The 25,222-nt window shown below is 41.3% G+C and overlaps 1 protein-coding gene across 1 annotated transcript; it reads right to left on the bottom strand.

Moving 5' to 3' along the window:
• Positions 1-10,444: 10,444 nt before the first annotated feature.
• LOC143861598 (xyloglucan galactosyltransferase MUR3-like) lies at positions 10,445-13,039 on the bottom strand. Its single transcript, XM_077372496.1, has one exon. It carries the CDS (start codon positions 12,555-12,557, stop codon positions 10,887-10,889), a length of 1,671 nt encoding a protein of 556 aa, XP_077228611.1. The 5' UTR covers positions 12,558-13,039; the 3' UTR covers positions 10,445-10,886.
• Between the last annotated feature and the right edge of the window lie 12,183 nt (positions 13,040-25,222).

The raw sequence follows: 25,222 nt of genomic DNA, 5'->3' as shown, positions 1-25,222 counted from the left end.
ATCGCTCTGGCGCAACGGGATGGAGATGAGGTCTTTGGCGGATTGAGTCCCTCGAAATTCGTCCCTCAAATCGAGTAGCTCAATTGGCAACGATTCCACCGCATGTTTGCCTTTGAGTGCCATTGCATAGCACTCTCTGGACTGGGGTTGGTCTCCCCGAACTTCTCCCACGCCATTTGGCGTTATGAATTTCATCTTTTGGTGATAGGCTGAAGCAACTGCACGAATCAGGTTCTGGCCAGGCCGTCCTAAGATAGCGTTATAGACCGAAGTGGCCCTTACTACCAGGGAATTGACCATGGCGAAGGCTTGGCAGGGCGGTTCTCCAACAAGGGCTGGTTGTTCAATTTGTCCCTCCACCTTCACAACCTCTCCTGAGAAACCGAACAGGTCTGAATTCGCCGGCTTCAAACGGTCGTCGCCTATCATCATTTTCTGAAAAGCGTGATAGTACAAGATGTCCGCCGAACTCCCGTTGTCAATAAGTATTTTCTTTACTTTCCAGTTTGCCACGAGCATGGTTAAAACCAAGGCGTCGTCGTGAGGTAGTATCAGGTTGTCCAGGTCTGCGTCTGAAAAGGAGATTTCATTCTCCGTCTTCGTCTTCTTGTTGCATGTGTGCACGGCGTTGACTCGGCGTGCGTATGCTTTTCGAGCAGCAGTTGATGTGCCTCCCGCGGCCGGCCCGCCCATAATTGTGCCGATGACCCCCCTTGACTGGGGTTGCTATGCCCCCGGCTGCAAACTGGGCGGAAGAGGAGATTGGTTCCGGACAGGGGGCGGCTGCGGCCCTGAGGACTCTTCTCTCTGGTCTGCGGCCGTCACTTCGGATATATTTTTTCAAGTAGCCCCGGCCTATCAGCAGCTCGATTTCTTCCTTGAGCTGCCAGCATTCGTCTGTGTCATGGCCATGGTCCCTATGGAACCGGCAGTATTTTGATTGGTCCCTCTTACTACCTTTAGAGATCATTCTGGTTGGCCATCTCACGAATTCTTCTCCGCTAATGGCGGCTAGTATATGTTTCTGGGAGGTGTTGAGAGGCATAAAGTTCTCTTCTCTCCTCTGGGCGGACTTCTCTCTTCTGGGGGCCTTCTCCTCCCTACACTGCTTGGTAGGGTTCTTGTCCTCAGAGGTTCTCCGCCAAGTCGAGTCCAGGGCTGCCAACGTTTCCTCCACCGCTATGTACTCTTCAGCTCCGGCCATTAGATCCGCCAGTGAGTGGGGATTTTGGCGAGCCACTGAGCGGCAGAAGTCATTGGATCTGGCGCCCGCGAGGAGCGCGCTCATTGCTGCTGAGGGGTCCAAATTTGGTACTTGGAGTGCCTCCCTGTTGAAGCGGCGGACGAACGTCTTGAGAGGTTCGTGATCCTCCTGCCGCAAGGCCATCAGAGATGCTGTTGTTTTCCTTGGCCTACGGCTGCTCATGAAGTGGCGGACCAGGTCGTCTCCGAAGTCTTCGAAGTTACTGACGAAGTTCGGTCTGATTCTGGAGTACCAGTCCCGGGCCGCAACGGTTAGTGTGGTCGGGAGCGCCCTGCAGAGGAAGCCATCAAATGCGCCGTGAAGCAGCATCATTGCTCTGAAAGTCTCTAAGTGGTCCACTGGGTCAGTTGTCCCATCATATTGCGGGACAGTTGGCATTTTAAACCCTCTGGGTGCTGGGGCACCCATGACATCGTCGGTGAACGGCGTTCTGTTGGAGAACGCCCGTACAATAGGCCGGCTATAATCTTTTGCTAGCTCTTCTATGCGGTGGTCCATTTCTTTCATCCGTTGAAGCATCGGATCAGCTCTGTGGTCCGGCTGGCCCGGTGATCTGTTTCTTTCCACTGATGGGCTCGCCGCAGAGCCGGATTGACTTTCCAGACTCTTTTGACGAGGCCGGGACTTCTCTTGCTGTGCGCGGTTTTCGCGAGCTCGGGACCTTCACAGGGAGCGGGACTGCGACCTTCGGTGGCGGTGAGGCTCCGTATGCGCATGCCTGGCCCCGGAGTGATGGACCTGCCTTGAATGGTGAGTTCGGCCTTCATCGTGGCGTGCTGCCTCTCCTTCGTGAATATTCGACCTTTCTTGCACAAGTCGTGAAGCTTCTGGAGGAGGTTGAGGAGGCGCCTGGAGTAGCTGCTGATACTGACTGACCAGAGCCGTCATCTGCTGGAAAAGAGCTTGAACTTGATCCGGAGTGGGCATAGGGTTAAGGTGTTCCGAACGAGCCGGGCTCTGTTCAGAGGCTGCCACCACCAGTGAGGCGATATGCTCACTCCGGGTCCTACGAGGTAGCACGGTTTGGGTAGTCCGTGCGGTTGGTATTCGCGCACTCTTGCGCCCTGCCATTTTGTAAGGGGATCTGAACAGCTTTTCAGTTCGAGTCCCACGGATGGCGCCAATCTGTTAGACCAAAAATCGGTAACAGGTACGGCAGTGACGTAAGGGCTGAGCTGGATGACCAGAGGAACCGAAGTGAAGGAGTCGAATTCGGCGGGATTGAAATGAAGTGGCTGTGTTCTGCACAGAAGCAAACGAGGTCAGAAGACCAACCCGGGTGTTACTCCGGACAGGCCCTTCGACACTCAAGTCAATATATGAGCAGGAGTGCAGAGCTAGTTTAAGAGTTTTGGGTGGAGAGGAAGGCTATTACCCATTGGTCTGAGCTTTGAACCTCCTTTTATAGAGGGAAAGTTGATGACGTGGGGTTACCCATCCAAGGACAGATGGCAGCCTGTTATAGGTTGGAGTTCACCTACTCCAGGACAGGTGGTGGCCTGCTATAGGCTGGAGTTCACCTACTCCAGGACAGGTGGTGGCCTGCTACAGGCTGGAGTTCACCTACTTCAGGACAGGTGGTGGCCTGGCTGGAGTTCACCTACTTCAGGACAAGTGGTGGCCTGCTATAGGCTGGAGTTCACCTACTACAGGACAGGTGTCGGCCTACTACAGGCTGCTGTTTTTACACCCCATCATTATCTTTATCTTCTTGTGTTTATCTGTAAGTGCTTATTTAAGCACATGTCACTAATTAATAAAATGATCTAAGATTAGTAGATTTCTCTAATCTCATTAGAGAAGTCGGGGCTAAATTTTTGGGGTTTTTTGGGATATCACGGGTTTGCCTGGCTCACATCACAAACCTCTTAGCTAGTTAGTTTCATGCCCCGCGCCCCTGCCAGGGAAGAATCTTATGGAAGCTCGCATTATTGGGTGCTCTGGAAGGAGAGATGTCCACACGTTCAAGAATGTCATTACTCGTTAGGAGTGCATCATCCTCTTATGCTAAGATCCTTACTTTAATGATTTCTTGGGTGAAAGTTCTCCCAAGCTTTAGTGTGTACACGGCATCTAACATCAGACCTTGGAAGGAGATTTGCTTTAGCAGAGAGTGTGAAGAGGTTTTGACCCCTAGATGGAAGCTTGCTAACTCCGGTTGGCTAAAGTTAAACTTTGACGGCTCCAGTTTGGGTCATGCCGACAGGCATTGGAGGCCTTCTTAGAGATGAGACTGGTTCCACTAAACAGGTCTTCTCTAGGCCAGTTGGCACTAACAACTCGAACAAGGTAGAAGTCAGAGATGCTCTGCAGGGCAGTAGACTAGTGGTGGGGAGAGAAGTGGACAACCTTGTAATCGAGGGAGACTCACTAGCGGCCCTCTTTGGTTGCAAAAAACATGGAAGACGGCTGGGCATTTTCCGGAATATGAAACGCCAAATGTTGGGCATTTTCTGGAATATGAAACGCCAAATGTAATTTGGTTATCAAATTTTAGCTCAAATTCCATTGGACTACTAGACATGGAGGAGACATCATTATTAGCTTTTTTCTTAGGTAGCACCTATGTGGCGGGATTGTCCCCTCTACTAATCTTCCAGTGTAAAACCTCCATTTTGGTAGATTTTAGAAGGGAGAAGAGTAGAATATGTCCTTTCTTGTGTACTCATTACATTTTTTTCTCCCTTTCTCTCTCTTCTACTATTTATTTTTGTTAATGATACCCCCTACATTCTCCACATGCTTTGACATACAACCAAACACACTACCACTCTTCCCCTAGTCTCCTCTAGACAACTCTACACATCTCCCATCTTTGTCACCTCCCTTTTGACTACTACTTCCACTAATCTCCCAGTGAACCAAACACCCCAATGTCATCAGATGGAGGGATGTGCTGGCTTTTTAGTTACCCTCGTCTATTCATTCAATTCATCTGTGGTGGCTGCTCTCTACTTTAGTTTTTGTTACCCTCCTCGAGTTTTTTGACACTTGCCTAATTTTTTACCCTTGTTGAGAGTTGATCCAGCTAAAAATTTTTTATCATATAAAACCTTCAGAAATAGGGGAAGACGAATTGTTCCAGGCAATGTTCTGAAGGTCTAATAGGATAGATGTGCTGGCTTTTTTACTGTCTCTTGTTGTGTATCTGCCATTACAGCACCATAAACACAAATCCTCTTGATTTCTCAATCTCTCGTGTGTCTGGAAACTTTAGAAAGAATTTGTGAGATATCAATCAGAGTGGAGCTTCTGCTGAGATATAGGGATTTCTCAACCTCACAAGCCCTTCTTCTCTGTTTTGAGAGCAGAGCCAATACATTCTTGAGTATGCAGGATGGGATTTGAGAATGAAGAGATGCAACACATTTTTAAAATGCTATGAGGCACTACTGAAAAAGAAAAATGGAAGACAAATTGGGCCTTCTCGATTGCGTTCGAAGAAGCCCTCCAAAGAAAACCTAATAAGGAAGAAATCCACACATCGTAGTCACCAGAAAATTCTGACAGAAACTGACATTTTGAAACTTATTCCTCAACACCATTTTAAGCCGCAAACATGCAAGCATGATGATCTTCAGGTATTTGGACATTACCAAGAGTCAAAGCAATGCATGATGTGTAGGTGCAACAAAAGTGGGATATTTGCCTACTGTGACCAGATTGTGGCTTACGGAACAGAAAATGTCGTTGAATGAAGAACTTGAATCATCCAGGATAGCTTGTCCGTTGTAATGGCTGTGATCCGATTATCAAATCAAACTGATGTCATATGGAAAGTTTTTTTTCCAAGAAGGTACAGAATTCATTAACAAAAGAAGAGAACTAACAATAGGGCAGAGCTTCCCAGCCCTTTTGCACTATCAGTAATCTCAGAATTTTACACAGATGGCCCTCATAAACCCTCCTCCCTCAGGCACCCAATCTCCAGATACCCACGGAGTGCCTAAAAGGCACAAGTATCTGGTACAAGATGTCAGTATCAAAGTAAGATTTGCAAGAAAATGTGATACTACTATTCTGGTAGTATGTGATACCATGGCGACAGATGATTATCAATTCGGAGATCATGAAAAGATGAGAGATTATGTCTTCGTTAAGTGTAGCGGCAAAAACCCACCCCCAATAACACTAGTCAATCTTCCAGCGAAGAGTACACGGAAAAATCAAAGATCTTATACAAATATGATGGAGAAAATACATATACCAAATAACCACAACCACAATGGGAGCAAAAGAAATAAATCATAAGCAACCACAATAAGACAACAATATATGTGGTTCACCACAATGGGCTACATCCACAGGCAAAACAACACAAATCCACTATTCCAAACCAAATAGTATAGTGTTACCTCCACACTGGTAAAAGCCACCGAAAAACCCTTCTCTCCAACCACAAGGTAACCCACAAATTCCTACACCGAGTACGAGGAAAACGCCCTTTTAGAAAACCCTCCAACACTATGCTTGGGTTGCAAGGAAGAAAAGCTAATGGAGAAGAAGAATAGAAGATGAAGAACATACATTAAGTAGCCTAGAAGAAGAGAAAAAAACCTTTGCTTTTGCTTCACCACAAAAGCCCTCCAACAGCCCAAGAGAAAACTCCTCTTTTTTCCCTAACCTTTCCATGTTGTCATCTATCCCTTTTCTTAAGCTTGTACACCACTTGCAACCAATTGCCTTTCTACCTTTTGGCAACTCTACCAAATCACGTCTTGTTCTTTTAAAGAGCTTGCATTTCTTCTTTCATAGCCTCCTTCTAACTTTTTGCATCGTTTCTATTAATGACATCTAGAAATGAGTTTGGTTCTTCATCAAAGTCTATCAAAGCTCTAAGGGTACCCAGGTCAACCTAATTCTTGTCCATCAAATGAGGTTATCTCGAAGAACGTTGTATAGGTAGCACTACTTCATCTTCATTATCAACCGGTTCCTCATCTTGATTTTCCGGTTCAATGCCTTGATCACCAAAATACATGAGAATACCTTCATTACGAACACGTCCATTTGAAGAATAGCTTAAATGCTGAATTTGAAATTCAGCAGGGTATCTTCAACAATGGACTTTCCTTTCCCAAGCTTTTTTTCCTATCCCCTCATCAACATGGAGGATTCATCAAAATGCACATTACGACTTACGAATGTGTTCTTTCATGGTTCAAACTCAAGTGCTTATTGAACAATGGAAGGAGAAGCTTGTATGTAAACTCAAGAAGTCCTTATATGGGCTTAATGAAATAGTATAAGAAGTTTGACACTTTGATAATGACTCTTGGGTATTGGAAAAGCAACTGATTATTGTCTTTACATGAAGTTCTTTGAAGATGGCACTTTCTTGATGTTGGTCATATATGTAGAAGGCATGCTTTTGATGGGCAAGGATAAAGAAAAGATTAATGAGTTCAAGGCACAATTGAGCAATTCATTTGAGATGAAAGATCTCAGGCCAGCAACTCAAATCCTTAGAATGAAAATTATAAGGGATAAAAGGAATGGAACATTGTTGCTTTCACAAGAAAATGTTTGTCATGATATGCACTAGGTCGGACATTGCTTATGCGATTGGAGTTTTCGGGTGTGGCTTTGAGGTTTAACGGGTGAAGTCGGTATGATGATTTATTTATTTTTAAAGATGACATATTTCATTGACACTATGAAAATTATGGGACAAGGAGTCCCAACCTACATTACATAGAATCAAACAAAAAAAGTCTAGGGCGTACCCTAGACCAAGAAGGAACGAAAAAAAATGACAGAATTCAAAACCCTTTCTTCGTACACCATATTTCTTGGCTAGTCACATTAAGAGGGACTTCCAGTCAATCGTGCCTCGATTAGCGAAAGACCATGATCTCTCAAGCTGTTGAGGATCTCAATCTTTTCTCGGCCCACCTAGGATCTGGACTTACCTAGAGCAGATATTGACCCCTGTGATCTTTCCTATTTATCATTCTAGCCAATTACCTTAACACCAACCTACAGGACTGAAACCAGCTTCATAGATTCCACAGCTTCGGTACTAAATTCCCAACTTCCTTCAACCATCTCCTTCCCAACCTGCCTCTATTAATTAAAACAACCACAAGAATCATGTCTAAGTAGAGTTCCACCAGAAGTCAACTACACTGCTCCGCAACTAACGAATTCAACTTAAATAGATTCTTTGGAAATCAATACGCACTCCCCAATACAGTACAACTCAGCAACCTCTCAAGATAGGATCCTTGAATCTCATAATCCAGCTTCGATTCCAGCCTCCTTGGCTCTTTCTATTTTCTCCTCTGCGACTCTGGCGTGCATTGTACGGAACATTTCTCTAGTCGGTACGAAGATTAAACCCATGGAATTGTTGTGTGACAATATGGGCGCTATTTGCCTGGCCAAGAATCTAGTGTAACATAAGAAAATAAAGCATGTTGCGGTTTGATATTACTATGTCCATGAAATTGTTGAAGAAGACAAGGTGCATGTGTCAAAAGTAGAGACAAAGAAGAACCTAGCAGAAATGTTAACGAAGACTGCCTTAGGAGAGAAGTTGGAGTGAAGCTTGACTTCTCTCGGCATTATGCCAAGGTGAGTTTGGTGATTTTACCAATGGCAAGATTTTCTATCCATGTGGAGCTTGTTGGATTAGCGATATAAAATCACTTGGGATTAAATGTTTCTTATAAGTCGACTACAGAAGGTTTTATCTTTAGTTGGAAGCTTGATTATTCTCAAGAAGTTAGGGTTTTTTTTTAATGAAAAGTAACAATTCCATTCTCTTGCAAGAGCTTGGATCCAAGATTATTGGGCTTCTTGGGCTTCTTTTATGGTGTTTTCTGGGTTACGAAGACATCGTAAAGAGGGAGTTGGGTTTTTGCTTGGGTTAGAAGAAGATGGTGTTCACCATTGTTGGAGAAGAAAGGGTTTCACCCTTTGTAATTTTCCATCCTTATTAGTGAATTTCTACTTGGTGGATTGCACGTGGATGTAGGACAAGTGTTGAACCACATAAATCTCTTGTGTCTCTAGATTTCACTTCACTTGATTTGTCGCACAAACTTGTTTGTGGCTTTTCCATGGGTTACCGGTGGCTATTTGTTGTTTGCTTTGAGAAGTTTCCGGTAACCGGATTTCTAGCGGCAGATTCTTGCCGCAATAGGAAGAACGATGCACCGGATGAACCATATAAGTAGAGATACATATGCACCAACTGCATAGTTATACCTTCCCTTTCTCACGGAAAGGGATCTCAAACTCAAATGAACGAGATTGACAAAACAGATCATAAAAACTCCAATGAACGAGGTTGACGAAACATATCATACGACAATCTCAACCAGAATCTTTTACCAAAAATAGAAGATTCCAAATCAGTCTGAACAGAACAGACAAACCAAACACTAACTCAACCAAGAGATCATAGGACAATCTAAACCAGAATCTTTTACCAGCATTGAAGCTTCCAAATCAGTCTGAACAGAACAGGGAAACAAAAACAATAGGAAGTGATCCACCAGAGGGAGTCAGTCACTCAGAAAGTGACCCTGAAAAATAATCACCATGACAAGAAATCTCTAAAAATAGCGCCAAGAAACTGATGAAGAAAGCCCCATAGAAGAAAAGTCAGTTGCAGAGACATGAGACAATTTTTCAAGAACTAACCAGATATAGATAATATTAAATAAGTTTGATCAGCTATGTTCAAATTTAGTCGTGCAATTCAAAGCCAGATAACAAATCAAATTGATTAAATTTGATATCATCTGGCTATTTCAGTCATAGAACATGGTCAAATTTTGTAAAGAATACTATGGTTTAAGTCAAAAGAAGTTGTGATTCATCAAGCTTAGCATGACCATCAAATACCCAATATGGAGTACTGGATTTAGAGATAGTGCCCTTTTTTCTTGCTATTCAAGATATCAAAGTATCCAAGAAATATTCAGTAGCCGACAATTGACATGCCATAATCTGGAAACTTGGTCAGCATTATACACAGCAAGCTCCAGGTAGGGGAGGAGTTCTCCTTCAACCTTCATAAGCTTCAGTAAGTTGTGTCAAGAAAAAAAAAACTGTCAGTGTTCCATTGAACACAAGGTTTGAAGGCACGCAGTCAAAACTTCTATAAGATGTCCAGGGCATACTTACATAGAGATAAATATAGATGTCATCAACAGGGAACAAACTTCCATTCCTGGGAATCATTTTGAGGTCTTGTATCCATTTCATCAGATTCCTATTTTAGTTGCATCTTGGGATCAACTCAAAATATCTAGGACGAAATGTGTTCTTAAGAACTAGTAGAATAACTCCTCTACATCATAATAGACAATGAGTGTAGGCCCCCCTACTTTAATGGTTTCATTGCAATAAGTGAAAATCCGCTCAAATTCAGGCCCACCCGGCTTTAAATGTATCTTATCACACCATCTTTGAGCCATATCATGTGGCTCCTGCCTACATCCATGCACTTGTTACTAAAGAAATGGAAGCAGAGTCACCTTTGTTTTTTCTTAGAGTGAAGTAGCCAGACACAATATGGAGGGTTATAGAGTAATGATATAGACGGGAGTGAGAGGAGGAATAGAGAGCAGTAATAATAAAAGAAAGGGGATAACATCCTAACTTTTGGTGGGCTTGAACTTGTATCACATTTGGAAAACGCTTCATGTTGCAACCACAAGGTTGTGGGTTTAAGCTAGCTTACCTACCAAAAAAAAAACTTTTGGCATTAAGAATATGCAGGCAAAGAGTTCCAGGTACGAGGAGGATAGGAAGTCCAGAAATAAGTCAGACAGTTCCAATGATAAGCTCACGGTAAAGGCATGTGCAGAATGCTGCATCTATTTCATCCATTCAAAAAAAGAGGTTGAATCTATTTATCTATTTTACATATTTTTCCATGCTTGTTTGGTAAAAGATAAAAAAAAGGGTTCTGCAGAAAGCTGCATCTATTTTATCCATTCAATAAAAAAGGATGAACCCCGTCTATTTTACATATTTTTTTCATGCTTATTGGGTAAAAAAAAAAAAAAAAAGGCCTCTCTAACAATTTACAGAAAAATTGAGATGGAACAATCTCTTCCTTTTTTGTATTTCTTACACTTCTGTGACTAACTAATCATCCATTTAATACACCAAGACCAAGAAAAATTCATTAATTTACGCATTTCAGCCACAGATTCAGACACCTAAACATAAAGAAAATATTATAATATATACTTCAATAGCTTCTTTTGTTCATCAATTATGATGATGCACACATTGCATTACTATTTCTCATCTGCTTTTATTAGCTAAACATTCAGAAGGCATGATAATAGTTTATCTATCTTGATAGTATGCATCGAAAATATTACAAAGAATTATTAGCCAAAACCGAAAGGCAGAAAGGCCGGAACTCTAACCAGAAAAAATATATATATTAAGAAAGAAGAGAAGATATGAGTGTACCTTCTTACAATCTTGGAAACTTGATAACAACTTCTCCAAATGAGGTCATCAATGTCATGATCAGAATTCATCCCCAGTATGTAACTCCTTGCTTTGCCTTGCACAGGCAAGTTTTCTAAGCTCTGAGAACAAGAATCGGGCATGAACGAACCTTCTAAAAGAAATCTGAAATTCATGTCCGTTATGTTCGATCCCTTTGCTCATTCTTCCAAGAATTCTTCGCAGCTTCCACAGATGAACCACCAGAATCTCTTTGCTCATCCTTTGGTTTTGAGAAGAAAGGATCCCACACATGTGGTCCCACTGTGCGTTGTCCTTCCTCTAACAACGCATATTTCCAACTGTTCTCCTCCACAAAATCATCATCATTGCGACCTTCAATAATGTCCCTCCTCAATGCTGTAACTTTATCGATGATGGCCTGTACAGACACATCAAAAGCATCTTTAAGAGTCTCCAACCGAGACCGAGGATCTGCATAGATCAGCCGTGGAATGAGGCTTATGACCTCCTCCCTCATAATCCCGACTTGCTCCGGAGAAATTTGGCTTAACCTTTCATCTATGCTAATGTTTCTCTTACGAATGTCATCCTCCGGAATGAACACAGAGTACTTCGAATAATTCCTTGGTAGATGCCAAGTGTACTGTGCGTAAGCCGAACCAGGATGGAAGAAGACAGGTATACAACCGGCCAACATCGAGTCAAAAGCTGACCTCCGTGTATACGAATCGCCCTGAGGTTGCAAGCAAAATAGAGAGCTCTGGAACATTTGCATTATGCTGCTTGGAGAGTGACACTTACTCTCCCCAAAATCGCACTCCAGTAACTTGCAAACCTTGGACTTCCTGCACTGATCAATGATCTGCCCTCTAATCGATTTGGGGTTATCGGGACGAGGGGCACCAGCAAACGAGAACAGCCATGGTCTCTTCAGTTTCCTCATTCGATCCTGCCAAGTGAACACATCAGAATCCTTTGCCGGATGGAAATATGTAGGATACGGGATGCCAAAATCGTTCCCATTCCATGGGCTTGATTCAACTACAAGCATCGACATGTTCTTCGCAGCTGGTAAAAACAAAAGCTTATTACCCCAATCTGTTTCTTGATCAGTTAATCTCCTAAAATCCCATGTTATCCTCCCTGCAACTAAGAAATGGTCTCTCCCACCCATAACATTCCACTCGGGCCTCCTCACAAGCCAATCCACTAAAGAAAGAGAAGCTGCATCTCTTACTGATATGTTATAACCCCAAAGGTAACGAGAGATATCCAAACCCGCATAAAATGGGACGAAAATGGCAGCAGCAATGGAGGAATCGCGGGTCAAACAGTCATATTGTTTCATTCGATTACTGAATATTACATCCACCGCAAACTGGTTGGTCGCATACCATCCAGTATTAGAGAAAACACCTTCTACATTCTCGAGTGGGGGACCGAGCCCTGCATTGCTGGTGAATTTACACATATTGGTCCAGAGGCTGAGACTCTTACATTCCCTAAGCATGTCCTCGTTGAATTCAGGAGGAAGATCATGGACATAAATGTATCTCCCTCCGCACGGATCGCTCTTGTTTTCAACTGTTCTTAAAGCCCGCAAAAAGGGGTAATTCTTAGGGTGATTCTTAGGAACCTGACTGGACATGGAAGACTGGGATTGAAACAAACTAGATTTTTCTGATTCATTGATAGTACCACTCCCAAGGACTGAAAAATGAAAGTAAAATAGAAACAACCAAAACAAAACAGACAAAGAGACTAAAAAACATAACCTAACCCTATGATTCTTTCCAACTGCCTTCTCCATCTGTTCACAAGGAGTGGTTACAGTTAAGCGGCGTCTCATCACAATTTAAACAACCAAAACCTAACCTTAACAATGATATTCTCATTCATCTCAAACAGAAACTTTCCAAAACCCTAAACCTAATTCTCCTCCTCCCTAATCCGAAATCTATAATCAGTTGGATCCTAGATCCATCAAAATTGAGAAAAGAAGAAGAATAGAAACCCTAATAATTACAAAACCCTAAACTCTCAACCAAAATACAGATCGCCACTGACATCAAATTGATGAAACTACAAACAAAATTGGAACAAGAAACACGAAAATGAAACTAAGAATCAAAACCTAACACGAAGATCTATGTTGCAAGAAGAATAAATCACCAAAAAGGACTCCAAATGTACTCGATCGTCTAAGAAAAAACAGATTACAGTTCCCGAGAAACCGAATCAGATCTACTGAAGAGTCTATTCCGAAATCTCGGAGAAGAAGATCAAGAGATGAAAAATCTACAAAAATAAAATAAAATAAAGAGATAAAACGTTAAAAATGAGGGACTTACAGAGAAACTAAGCCGAGTAGAAAGTGCGAGAAATAGAAAACCATGGATTCGTATGGTGGGTTTTTAGGCTCTGTCCTCTCGGTTTCCTCAAATGAGAGGAGTCTGCTCTAAATACAAGGGAAACATACATGGCGCATTTTAGAAAGGTGCGCCGCCTCTGTCCGTCGGTAGCCGGTGACTCTATTGCCACGTAAGATAGACCGATGACGTGTCAGTTCCAGCAGGCGTCTACGTTACGCGAATCTTTTTGAGATGCCAACCTTTATTTTTAGACAAAATTTACAGCGTGTGTTACATTTATTTCAGGATACTGGAATTACCCCTGTATTCAACTTAAATAACGAATTACCCCTTCTCCCCAACATTTTTGAGGAATGATAGATGCAAGGGCGCCGTTGCATAAAGAGCTAGAAAAGGGCACTTGATTGGATCCAAGTCCATTTGATCAAGGAATTACAACCATCGTTCCAAAAACCGGACCAGTGGAAATGAAACTAGTTGATCGTGGCTGTTAAATAATTAGTCTGACCCACGGACATGTATGGTGCGTCCCAGTGGGCCATCTTAGTACAACAATCAAGGCCCACGCAATCTTCAAATCATCTTCCATAATTTCCTGAAGAGTATTTTGATTGCAGTTAATATTTTGAATTTTGCGTCCATTTGGTTGCCGGAATTTTTTTGGTTCTTGGGATTTTTGTGGAACAAAAAACTTTCTGGGAGATTGGTGAGAAAAAAAACTCCCTCGAAGTAACCCGGTAAAATAAAAATCCATGTTTGGTTGACTGGACTATGGTGGGAAAAAAAGCTTTGTTTGGTTGCTTGAACTGTTGGGAATAAAAAAAATTCTTCTACAATCTTATTTTTGGCTACTGGGAGTTTTTTTTTTTTTTTTTTCCTTCCCGGGGTTACGTGTTGGTTTATTTTGGTTCTTGGGATTATTTTGGGCCCACCAACCAAACATGGGTTTCTTGTGGAAATTCCACAAAAGTACGGAGCCACTCGAAAATGGCATTTATTTGGGGGTGATATCTGTCCTCACCGAAACCAAAATTTTAGCCGGAGTCCCGAGCCACTCAAAATGTCATTTATTTGGGCCGAAATTTTGGCTGTAAAGGAATAAAAAATTAATATTTTATCAAAAAAATTGTCTAACGGTAAATTTTGGCAATTTCGGTTTGGGTCCTCACCGTAATCCAAAATTTCGGTTTCGGTTTCGGTCCTCACGGTAATCCAAAATTTCGGATTTCGGCCAAAATTTAAAACCTAAATTGAAACAGCATTGCCCTGAAATTCGGGCCTTCTTTATTGTTTCCTTGTGCACGTGTCATGGTGTAAGAACCCGGTTTTGTAATACAGAACGGGTTTTCCGTTTTACGAGCAGCTTCTGAGATAATTTTATGAAAGAAATGGCATTTTAGTCATCTAAGCTTCTGCTTGACATGCATGAACAGCGGCGGGATTTGAGATGACTCGCTATTTGTTGATAAGTGGGCCCCATCTAACCCTTAAATTCCGCGGATCTCGGTTACTGCATGGAAAGACGTGCTACTCATACGGGAAAGAAATGCCAAAAGTAAAAAAGCAAAGTAGTGCGGTTCATGGCGGTACGGAGTTGCGTTGAATGCTACATGTTTTTTTTTATTTTTGTGTGCGGTTTGGATTCATGGAAAAAATTTTCCATCCATGGAAAATGAATTTTCGATGGTTTGCTACTAGACCCCTTATCTATAGAAAAAAAAATCCCTATTTTCAAGGGAAAGTGAAAATCTTCTAGACACAGGATTATTTTTCCAGAATATTATTTCTCTCATTGGTGTGCCTTAACTAGAAAAATGAGAACGGTGTGCCTTAACTAGAAAAATGAGAACGGTGTGCCTTATCTAGCAAAATGAGAATAATGTGTATATATTAGTTATATGTAGTAAATTGAAATTTTTATGGGGTTAGTGATTCTAGTCGGCCGACTATAAAATGTTTTCTAGTATGTCAGCTAAAAACACATGGGCCCACACTGTTTGAATGATCCAAAGCATTCATTTGAGAGGCGCGGACATAGATAGGAGGTACCCAAAAAATCAGCTCCATAGGATCATCCTAATGCATAGGAGGTGATTTTTGGGGTACACCCTATCTGTGTGGCCCATCAAATGAATGGTTTGCATCACCCAAACAAGGTGGGCCCTGTTGTTTTTTAGCCGGTGGACTAGAAACACTTTTCACTACATGTACTGCATATCCCTCTCTCTCTCTCTCTCTCTCTCTCTCTCTCAAAATGGTAATTTATATATTGAAGGAGAAACCGAGATGGTTCTCAACAATTACATAAATAGATAAATAACGAAAGTAAAATGACTTAAGGCGGCAGATAGTCGAACCATTCCAAACCCAACCTAGACACACCCGATCTAGCTAGAGCATCTGCTTCACCATTGGCAGACCTCCTTACATGATTAAAAGCTATAGAAGATCCTAAGGTTAAGTCTGAGATCTCATCAAAGAAGGAGAGAAACCTTGAAGGAGGATCAACCTTACCCGAGAGCCATCTGATCACATTTAAGGAATCACCTTCTACAACCATCTTATCATAGGAATCTATATTCAGATGCTTGATGCCATGAAAAGCCTCCCTAACCTCCGCTTCACTAGAATCACATATGCCAATAGGACCAGAATAGGCCCACAAAACCAAGCCAGAGGAATCTCTGCATAGGCCCCCAACACCTGAAGGACCCGGATTGCCCAAACAAGAACCATCAAAATTTAGTCTAATAAAATCATGAGGAGGGGCTACCCACTTTTGCACAATCAAGGATCTTCTCTCCCTATCATTGCACACTATCCACCAACCCTCCCTGAGGTCAAAAGCAATTACAAATCTAAACAAAGGGGTGCTTCTAGCCCACGAGATGGAGACCGCAATAATTTTGATATAATGCCTATACGGAGATTTAGCCACCCCATCAAACACCCTGTAATTCCTCTCTTTCCATATAACCCACCAAGTAGCTAGAAGACAAATCTTCCACAAAACCTTCCCTTTCTTATTCGAAGGATTCGACTCCCAACTCTTTTTTTTTTTTTTTGATCGGTAATTTGGGGTTAGGCAGACCCCCACCAGATATATTAAAGAAACAAAAGGATTACATACGAAAATAAATAGCTCCAGAGGAGTCTTCTAATACAATAGAGAGCAATTCCTGAGGAAGGTCGATAGCATTTATAGGGTGGCCTTTGAGAGGGCAAGTAGTCTTTGAGAGATAATCTGCAGCCTTATTCCCTTCTCTCCAGATGTGAGAAATGGTCCAGGACATGAAGCTGGTTAGCAAAAGCTCAATTTTTTCCAGGGTTATGATTTTCCTCCATGGGCATGTGATTTCCTTCTGCAGAACTTTGACAGCTACAAGGGAATCAGATTCTATCCATAGGAGATTACAGCGATTCGGATCAACAAGTTGGAGGCCCCTGAAAATTGCTTCTATTTCTAGTTCAGAGATGGAGGTCGAGCAGAGATTTGCTGCTGGATAATCAATAGAGTAGAGGCTCACATGGTTACCATTACTGTTGCGAAGAAGCCCTCCAATGCTTCCTTCACCATTAGCCAACGAAGCATCAGCATTTAGCTTAAGGGAGTCGGGTTGAGGAGGAATCCATGAGCATGATTTCAGTTGACGGGATCTGGAGAAGCATGGCAAGTTCCAAATTTATGAGATTTTCAAGTTTTCTTCAGTTGATATGTCATCCAGCTTGAGAAAAAGGATTTTTTCTCTAGCTACTCTGAATATCATGTTCTTGATGTTCTGCTTGTGAGTCTTCTTATTTTCATGCACTATGCTATTTCTTTCCTGCCAAATGAAATGAATGGCAGAGGTGAACAGAATTCGGATGAAGCTATATGATTGTCCTTTCGATCTGAATTTCCTTCTAAGCCATAGTTCTTCTTCAGGAAGGGATCGTTTCTGCTTCTTGCGATCAGATATACGCCTAAGGATTGCCCTCCATATCCAGGCAGTGAAACTGCAGTTGAAGAAGAGGTGATCAGCTGATTCGGGTTCAGTATAACAGAGGGAGCAGGATTGGTTCCTCGATGGACCTAGGAAGTGAAGGTTATCTTTTGTGCTGAGCCTATTTTGCATAGCCAACCAAGCGATAGTACTGAATTTCGGAATGTGGCCCGGGAACCAAATGGACGATGCCCACTGGACTTCTGGTTTTGGGGGTCTGATTGTGTTCCAAGCGCTACGGAGAGAGAATTTTCCAGAGGCTTCGGGTTTCCAAATGATTTTAGAATCCAAGTTGTCAGAGAAGAGAGCACCATCTAAAATCATTTTGAACTCCCAAAGTTGGGGCAGAGTCAGGATCATATTCCACCAACCTTCTTCGAAAGTTCTGAGAATGGAAGCAGAAGGGGGAATGAAGTTGGAGAGGACGGATGTTTGAGATGAAATCGGCCCATTTGGGTGCCAGGGGTCATTCCAAAAGTTCAGCTTTGAGAGAGGGTTTACGATGTAGCAGACATTCGGGAGGATAAAGGATCTAGCATTGATGATACTTCTGGCAGCCCAGGATGGGTTGCTAGGCATTTTGATGCTCCAGATACTTCTGTTCCTGAGGTATTTTAGATCAAACCATCTGACCCAGGGGATGTTTTTCCCATTGAGAATGTGCCATAGTTGTTTAATTTGAGCAGCTCTATTCATATCTATCAGGCTTCTGATCCCCAGCCCACCTTCTCTCTTCGGATTACATATGGTCTCCCAGGAAATATTATGCCATTTCCTCTCCCTTTTGCAACCCGACCAGAAGAAATCTCTGCAAATTTTCTCAATTTTTTCCAGGACAGAGCGGGGAATGTGAAAAGCCGCCGACTAGTAGACCTGGTAGGTGCTTAATACAGATTTGATAAGTTCTGCCCTACCTGCTCTTGAGAGGCTCTTGTTGGTCCAGACAGAGATCCGCTTCTGAATTTTTTCCAAGATGGGGAGGCAGTCAGCAGCTGTGAGTCTAGAGGTGATAAGGGGAAGTCCCAAGTACTTGATAGGCAATGAGCCTTCACTCATCCGAAGGATGGTGCAAACTGCTCTTCTAGTGCTATTTACTGAACCTGGAAAAAAAAATTTCACTTTTTGCAGGGTTAAATTCGAGACCAGAGAAAGATTTGAATTTGTTGAGACATCTAATGATCTCGGCAGCACAAGAGGGGATTGGGGAAGCAAAAATCATAACATCGTCAGCGAAAAAAAGGTGGGAAATGGTGAGCTCTTTTCTAACGAAGGGGGAGGATATTTTGCCAGAAGAGAGGAAGGATTCAAGGAGGCAAGAAAGCATTTCCATGACAAAGCAAAAGAGAAGGGGGGAGAGAGGATCTCCTTGTCTAAGACCATTAGAGGATTTGAAAAATCCTTGAGGGGATCCGTTAACCAAGATTGGGAATGTGGGAGTGGAAATGCATTGGTGGATCCATAGGCACCAGATGTTTGAAAAACCAATTTTTGTGAGGAAGGTGATCAGGGAGTGGTGGTTCACACTATCAAAAGCCTTTCGGAGGTCCATTTTAATGCACATTGCTTTTGTAGAGTTTTTCCTATGAAAAACTCTTAATCACCTCGGAGATAGTTTTTGAAAAAACCCAGTATATTCCCAACCGCAACAGAATAAGGCCCCAAACCTCTCTAGTAACCCTGCAGTGGATAAAAAGGTGATCTATGGACTCTCCATCTTCCAAACATAAGGTGCAATGGTCCACTAACCACATACCTCTTTTTCTAAGAAAATCCACTGTTTGAATGCGACCACGACTCACTGCCCAACCAAAAAAGTAAGCCCTAGGAATCTGAATGCCACCTTTTGTGGCGGGAAATAGATTCTAGCATTTTACCTTCTTAATTAATATGCCCCGATGTCAATTCTACACCTTTGATTCCGTTCTTTTTATGAACCAAATGCTTGAATCCAGCAGAATTGGAATCAGATCCCGATTTCCTCTGCTGATTAGTGAGGGATCTAAAGATTTATTCCAGTCTGTTTGTTTTTTTATAGGGATTCACTAGGCAATTTGGCAGAAAGCCATTTCACGACTCATTTTTTCAAGAGAGAACAACCATCTCAGATGAATTAAATGAATAAGACAGAATCTACTACTAGGTGGCTGTTCTCTCTTGGAAAAAAATGGGCCCACAAATGGCTTTATGCAATAGTCCCTAGCTAATCCCATTATTAGATATTTCCATGTCAAAACCCTACATTTGCAAACCTTCCCCCAATGACTAGGATTCCTCTTGTCATTAAGGTTGCTGCCACGAAGAACCGTGTGGTTTATTAGCAGTTTATAGAAGTCACTAACCCACATTACTCTCATGTCTTTGGTCCAACAATGCACAGACAAGCATTTGTTTAAGACAATTCCCCCTAGTTTTCCACAAAAAATACTCTCATTTTGATATACATGACAGACTAAACCAAGTATGAATGGGAGATGATAAATAGTCCACTTTATCTACCTACTACTTTAATTTTATCATCAACCATAATGTCATAGCTTCGTAATAATCAACTTTGGACTCAAAATCAATTCTTAAAATCCAAAAAGAACGTGGTCTCAATAATCACATGCTACACAATATTTTTATACTATAGTGCCCGTTTGACAATGACTTCTCATCCTCCGACTATTGGAGTGGGCAAAACGGGCGAAACAAAGTGCCCAAAGTTCACTCATTCTGGTTCAATTCAAGATTTCAGCTACTGTTGCAACTCGAAAGTTAGGATTTTAAGCAAAGGGTGGAGCATTGTTTGGCATTAAATTAGTCTTGTCATTGCAATAGGGAAATGAGATCTAATAGGGTGGATTTTAAGGAAAGTTAGATCTCATTAAATTATATTCGTCAACTTTCAAATGAGATCTAATTTGGTCGGTTAAGTAAAGAAGCCTTCTTCTTTTTTATAACAAAGGTGTCCCCACGACCTTCGGGGATAGGACTATTTCCCTACGGATGGGCACAATCACCCGGAAACCACGCGCATCGGGTAAGCAAGGGGGATTCGAACGCTCGTCACTGGGAGCAAACCCTTGACTTTACGCCAAAGAGCCACACCCTTTCGGGTTATAAGTAAGTAAAGAAGTCTTTCCATTGCAATAGGGAAATGATATATTCACCCCCTTTTCTTCCCCTGGCCAGCCCCTTCTTATGTAAAAGAGTGGTCATAAATACACCGAAGGTGGGGTGTCCGGGTGAAGTAAAGGGGAGGGCATATCGCTTCCCTTACAACAGATGCAACGTACGTAGATTAATTAGTACACCATGTTACATTTGCTAAATTAATTAAATACGACTCGTGATAAAAATCTAGGTCTCTTGAAGTTTGTGGGATCATTTACATCCCTATATATTTTTTTATTTGAGTCGACAACAATGTCACGTTGATGTGTAACCGAGGTACAAGTGTACAACAATGCCGGGGTATAACCATGGTTTGAAATTTCGGCGGAAATCTGAAATTTCGGACCTAAATTTCAGATTTCAGTGGAGACCGAAGCCGAAATTTGCCGAAGTCCCAAATTTCAGTCCAAAATTTTGGAATTTTGAGATTTTCAGCTGAAATTTTGAGAAAATTTATCTTCTTCTTTTTTTAAAAAAATGAAGAAATATTACAAAATTTCAGTCGAAATTTCAGATTTCGGTGGTCTGAAATCGGTACCGAAACCGAAATTTTAAACCTTGGGTATAACAGATAAAAAATCATTATACACAGTAGAAATCATTTTTTGTGGTACATTGTCAACTGGAAGTAGAATAATATTTTCTAAATTTGATATGGAATTTCGCAGAAAGGCATTTCGGTGCTGACTTTTGCGTGAGAGCAGCCACTTAAGATGAATTAACTGAATAAGACAAAGTCTGTTGAAATGTGAGCCTGTGTGGCTGTTCTCTCATGCAAAAGTCATCTGTGAAACGCCTTTCCACAAAATTCCCTAGCAAAAATTATAATGTTAGCATGATTAGTATTTTTTTTAAAATTGATTGTTGATATTTTACTCTTGAAAATTTTGAGGGAAGATCCAAAAAAAAAAATCTCCCCTTCCATTTTATAATTTAAACTTTTGTGTTTGTACAAAGGCTTGAAGTCGATACCTAGTGTTTGTTTGTGCTCCAAGTGAGTGTGTTAGAATTCAAAGCAAAAATATGTTTGCCCAACATTGGCAGTAGAGAGAAAACTCTAGCTCCTTGTAAGAGTTAGAGTGAGCTAGAGTGGAGGAAAGGCTAGGGTCTTTCATGTAGCATTGGATTTGTTTGCTGCTTTAAGATGGATCTAAACATAAACAAACACACATATGCATCAGCTGGCAGCATTGCGTGCGGGTTCTTATTTTATGAATAATTAAATGGTAGTTTTTTTAATTGATTTTATTAGGTTTAGATATATTTTTAAGCGTCTTATTTTGAACGGACAAATTTAAGTGACTACTTATTTTAAAATACTTCATCACTGTTTTCTTATCGTTTCACTATCTGTCTTTTTGAAACATACGCTTTGAACGACTGTCTAAGAAAACACACTTCGGGAAGCACGATCTTCTCTATAAAGATGGAAGACCTCCAATGCACAGAACATACTACATATTACAAATTATATCATCGTCCTGCCTCCTTACATTACTAAAATTGCACTCCATATACTTTGTCTTAGTCATATTCAGTCTAAAACCTTTAAATTCCAAAGTAGTTCTCCATAACTCTAACTTAGCATTTACTCTTGCTTTGGTTTTGTCGATTAATAATATGTCATCAACAAATAACATGCACAGCGGCACCTCAGCCTGGATACCTTCCGTAAGCTCACCCATAACTAGCGTAAGAAGATAAGGGCATGGAGCTAATCCTTAGTGCTGTCCTACTGTAATTGGAAACTCACTAGATGTGCCATCCGTGGTTCGAACACTAGTTACTGCTCCATCGTTGATATCCTTAATCACATCAACATATTTAGTATGCACTTTTTTTATTTTCTCTTATGATTATGATTACGTTCTGATTTCCATTGATAGACGAGGACTATCATCTCTGAACAAAACCCTGAACTTATTAGATTTCCTTATCTTCTTAATATCGTTAAACTAAAAAAGATTAAATAATGCCATCTTAAACAGCTTAAGCTTTTGGAGTAATTGGTTGTTTCACATGGTATCAGAGCAATTGGCCTGGGTTCAAAACTCCTTTGATATTAAAAATGCACATGTAATGACTCAGAAGAGAGACCACATGTGCCACGTGTAGGCCAACCCTTAAAAAAGGGGCCACACGTGAGGGGGAATGTTAAACTATAAAAGATTAAACAATGCCATCTTCAACAGCTTAAGCTTTTGGAGAAATTGGTTGCTTCACAAATATAATATGATTTTGTTTATTTGTATATGGAAAATAGTTTTTATAAGACGTGCACGCATAGTTATACTTCTATCAATATTTTTAAAAATACAGTTGGACCCACCATGTTTAAAGTTCAAAACCATTCATGTGTTGGCCTACATCTTAAAAGCTTTTAGCGAGAAAATCATCTCTATATGATGATCTAAATCATTCATGTGTTGAACTACACCATGGAAAAAAAACATATACAAATCCGAGGGTTAGGATCATCCTATGGAGATGATTTTTTGGAAGAGCCTATTTTAAGAAAAGGCTGCTTCAATCTCTAGAATACGTTGGCGAAGGGGCCACTGTCTCATCGACATGGTCATGTATGGGCTCCATATGTATTTCAGACTTCAAAGCAGACAAAAATATGGGTCCTATTGCCCAATTTCAAGAGGTCTTCGATGGAAACGTTACAAACAGAGCACGTTGGGATCTCCTCTCCAACATACACAAACAGTAAGGTGATGAAGTTGGTGGGGTCCATCTAAGTATAGTCATGACTCATGAAAGTAAGTGGTTGAGCACTCAAACCCTTTGAATGCCTTACCTGACCTCCCAACCTTAACACAACCCCCGGAAAATGATAAACCAGGGATTATACACCAGAGCTCGCGTATTTCTTGAGGAAATTATTAATGGGCTAAAGTACAAGTGCGGACCACTTATAGCTAATGATCCAAAGCGTCCAAACCATTTATTTGTTGGGCCCCGCAACAGATGGGCAATGATTCCAATGAACTAGAACTCTTGCACGCCAACCGATCCTAACCGTCCATTATGTGACCCTTTAGATGGAGGGTTAGAAAATGAATTGTCAAGGGTCCGTATTTATCGAGAAAGTCGGAGAAAATCATAGGGTCAGACAATCTGATGAGAGATATTGTTTTGGACATGGCCGGTTTGGTTGATGAAGAAGTGGTGGGATAGGTCTAGAGAGTGATATTGCTTGGAGGTGTGCTACTTTTTGTCGCTTTCCTTAAGATATATCATATATTCATCCCCAAAATTTGATTATTTGATGTGCAAAGGGGATCCGCAAATTCGACTCCAAGATACAAGTTGATAGACTATTGTACTAATGTTTGCTGATACTATGCATAAGCATAAACAAACCCAAAACGCCTTCGGAATATAACAAGTCAGAGAAAAAGAGTAGAACTTTGAGATACTTGAGATGAGAGTAGAAATGCTTTGAAAACCTTATAGTAGGACAATCACAATGGATTTTCGATGATCTTGCAAATGTTGAGTTTCTAGTCCTTTTATGGAGCATCTGGTGTCTTTGCTGTTTTAAAAGCACCCCCTATTGGTTCTTGTTCATTACAGACTACTTATCTAACCGTTAAATCACACCAAATCACGATTCTACGCTCCAAATTGGCTCATGTAGTGACAGATTTGCCCCATAACAGTCAATTGACTGTTAGATCGCGGCCGATTGCCGTGTGGCTCAGATCACACTCGATTGTCCTTTGATTGTTGCTGCGCGTCTGATTACAACGACAAGTACGTGCGAAGTGCAAAGTATGCCAAAAAACACCACAAGCTACAGCTCACTCACTGCTTTGCGCTGCGCATGCGTGGATGTGAATGGACAGTGCAACGCTCCATTCATTGGTCCCACCATTTGCAGAACACACATGTACTTTCCACAAAATTACCTAGTAAATCTCTCTCATTATAAGTTCATTGGTCTTTAATGATGGAACGCACAATTCAATTCACTTGGAAAAAAAAAGTCAGCTGACCGTTTCCCCAAATGCACCCATTCATATTACAAAAGGATAAACATTGTACTTTTTTTTGCGAACAAAGCATTAGATGTTGTTAATTTTCTTGTTGGTTAGTGTGAAAAGCAGTGCAGCGTTCCCTGATTTTTATATTCACGCGCTTGTCTTTTCTAGATTTAAGGTGCTCAAGTATCTGATAATTGATAGGGTCATAATCATAGTTAAAGGCAAGATTAATAGAATGCATTAGCCAAAGTGGTATAGTGGGACCCACCTATCAAACGGTTCTTTTTTTTCTTTTCTTTTCTTTTTTCAAGAAACGCCTGTTGGGAGATCTATATCCCAGCGGTCAAAGGAGAGATTAAAGGGGAGATCTAAAGCAGATCAGTCAACGGGGAGATTAGGGGTGGGAGAAAGAAACATTGTTTGGTTTGTCTTGCAAGTATTGGGAGGATTTGGGATAAGGGCAAAAAGATCTCCCCAAGATCTTCTCCACAAATTTCATCGATTTGAAGAAATTTGGAGAGAATTTCTCGAGCGCGCTGCATCACCCGACCGTCGCCCGACAGCGCTAGTGGTCAAAGACCTTAAAAGGCAACCAAACAATCTCAAGAAGATCTCAAGAAGATGTTCTCTCCTCAATCTCCTTAAAAATAGGGTACCATGTAAATAATTAAAAGAGAGTGCAAGACAGCAACCAAATAGATTGTCTTTCTTTGATACTTGATAATCTGAACTTACATACGACTGAATTTAAATAAGAAAAGAAGGCTAACTCCTTCCTACAAATAAGCAACTAAAAGAAAATGCTCCCTACAGATAAGCCACAACGGCACTAATAGCAATTTAAAAGATAATGCTAAATAACTGCTCCCCCAGTATCTCAACCACACCGAGTCTTGAGATTGACTAAATAACTAACCCACTAAGCAATATTTTCGTAACATCCCCTCTTATTGCTTAGTTGGTATCTGTATCCTTCATTCCTAAGCTTGACTTGAACTTGTTAAACTTCTC

Source organism: Tasmannia lanceolata, unplaced genomic scaffold (genome assembly GCF_043159265.1).
Source record: "Tasmannia lanceolata isolate RefF3 unplaced genomic scaffold, GAP_Taslan_0.1 ptg000037l, whole genome shotgun sequence".
In the NCBI taxonomy this organism is placed as follows: domain Eukaryota; kingdom Viridiplantae; phylum Streptophyta; class Magnoliopsida; order Canellales; family Winteraceae; genus Tasmannia; species Tasmannia lanceolata.
Note: the sequence above shows the minus strand (reverse complement) of the source record. Positions and strands in the feature narration are given on the sequence as shown.

What these genes read in the sequence shown, in the direction of transcription:
- LOC143861598 (XM_077372496.1), bottom strand. Translation starts at nt 12,557, where the DNA reads ATGAGACGCCGCTTAACTGTAACCACTCCTTGTGAACAGATGGAGAAG.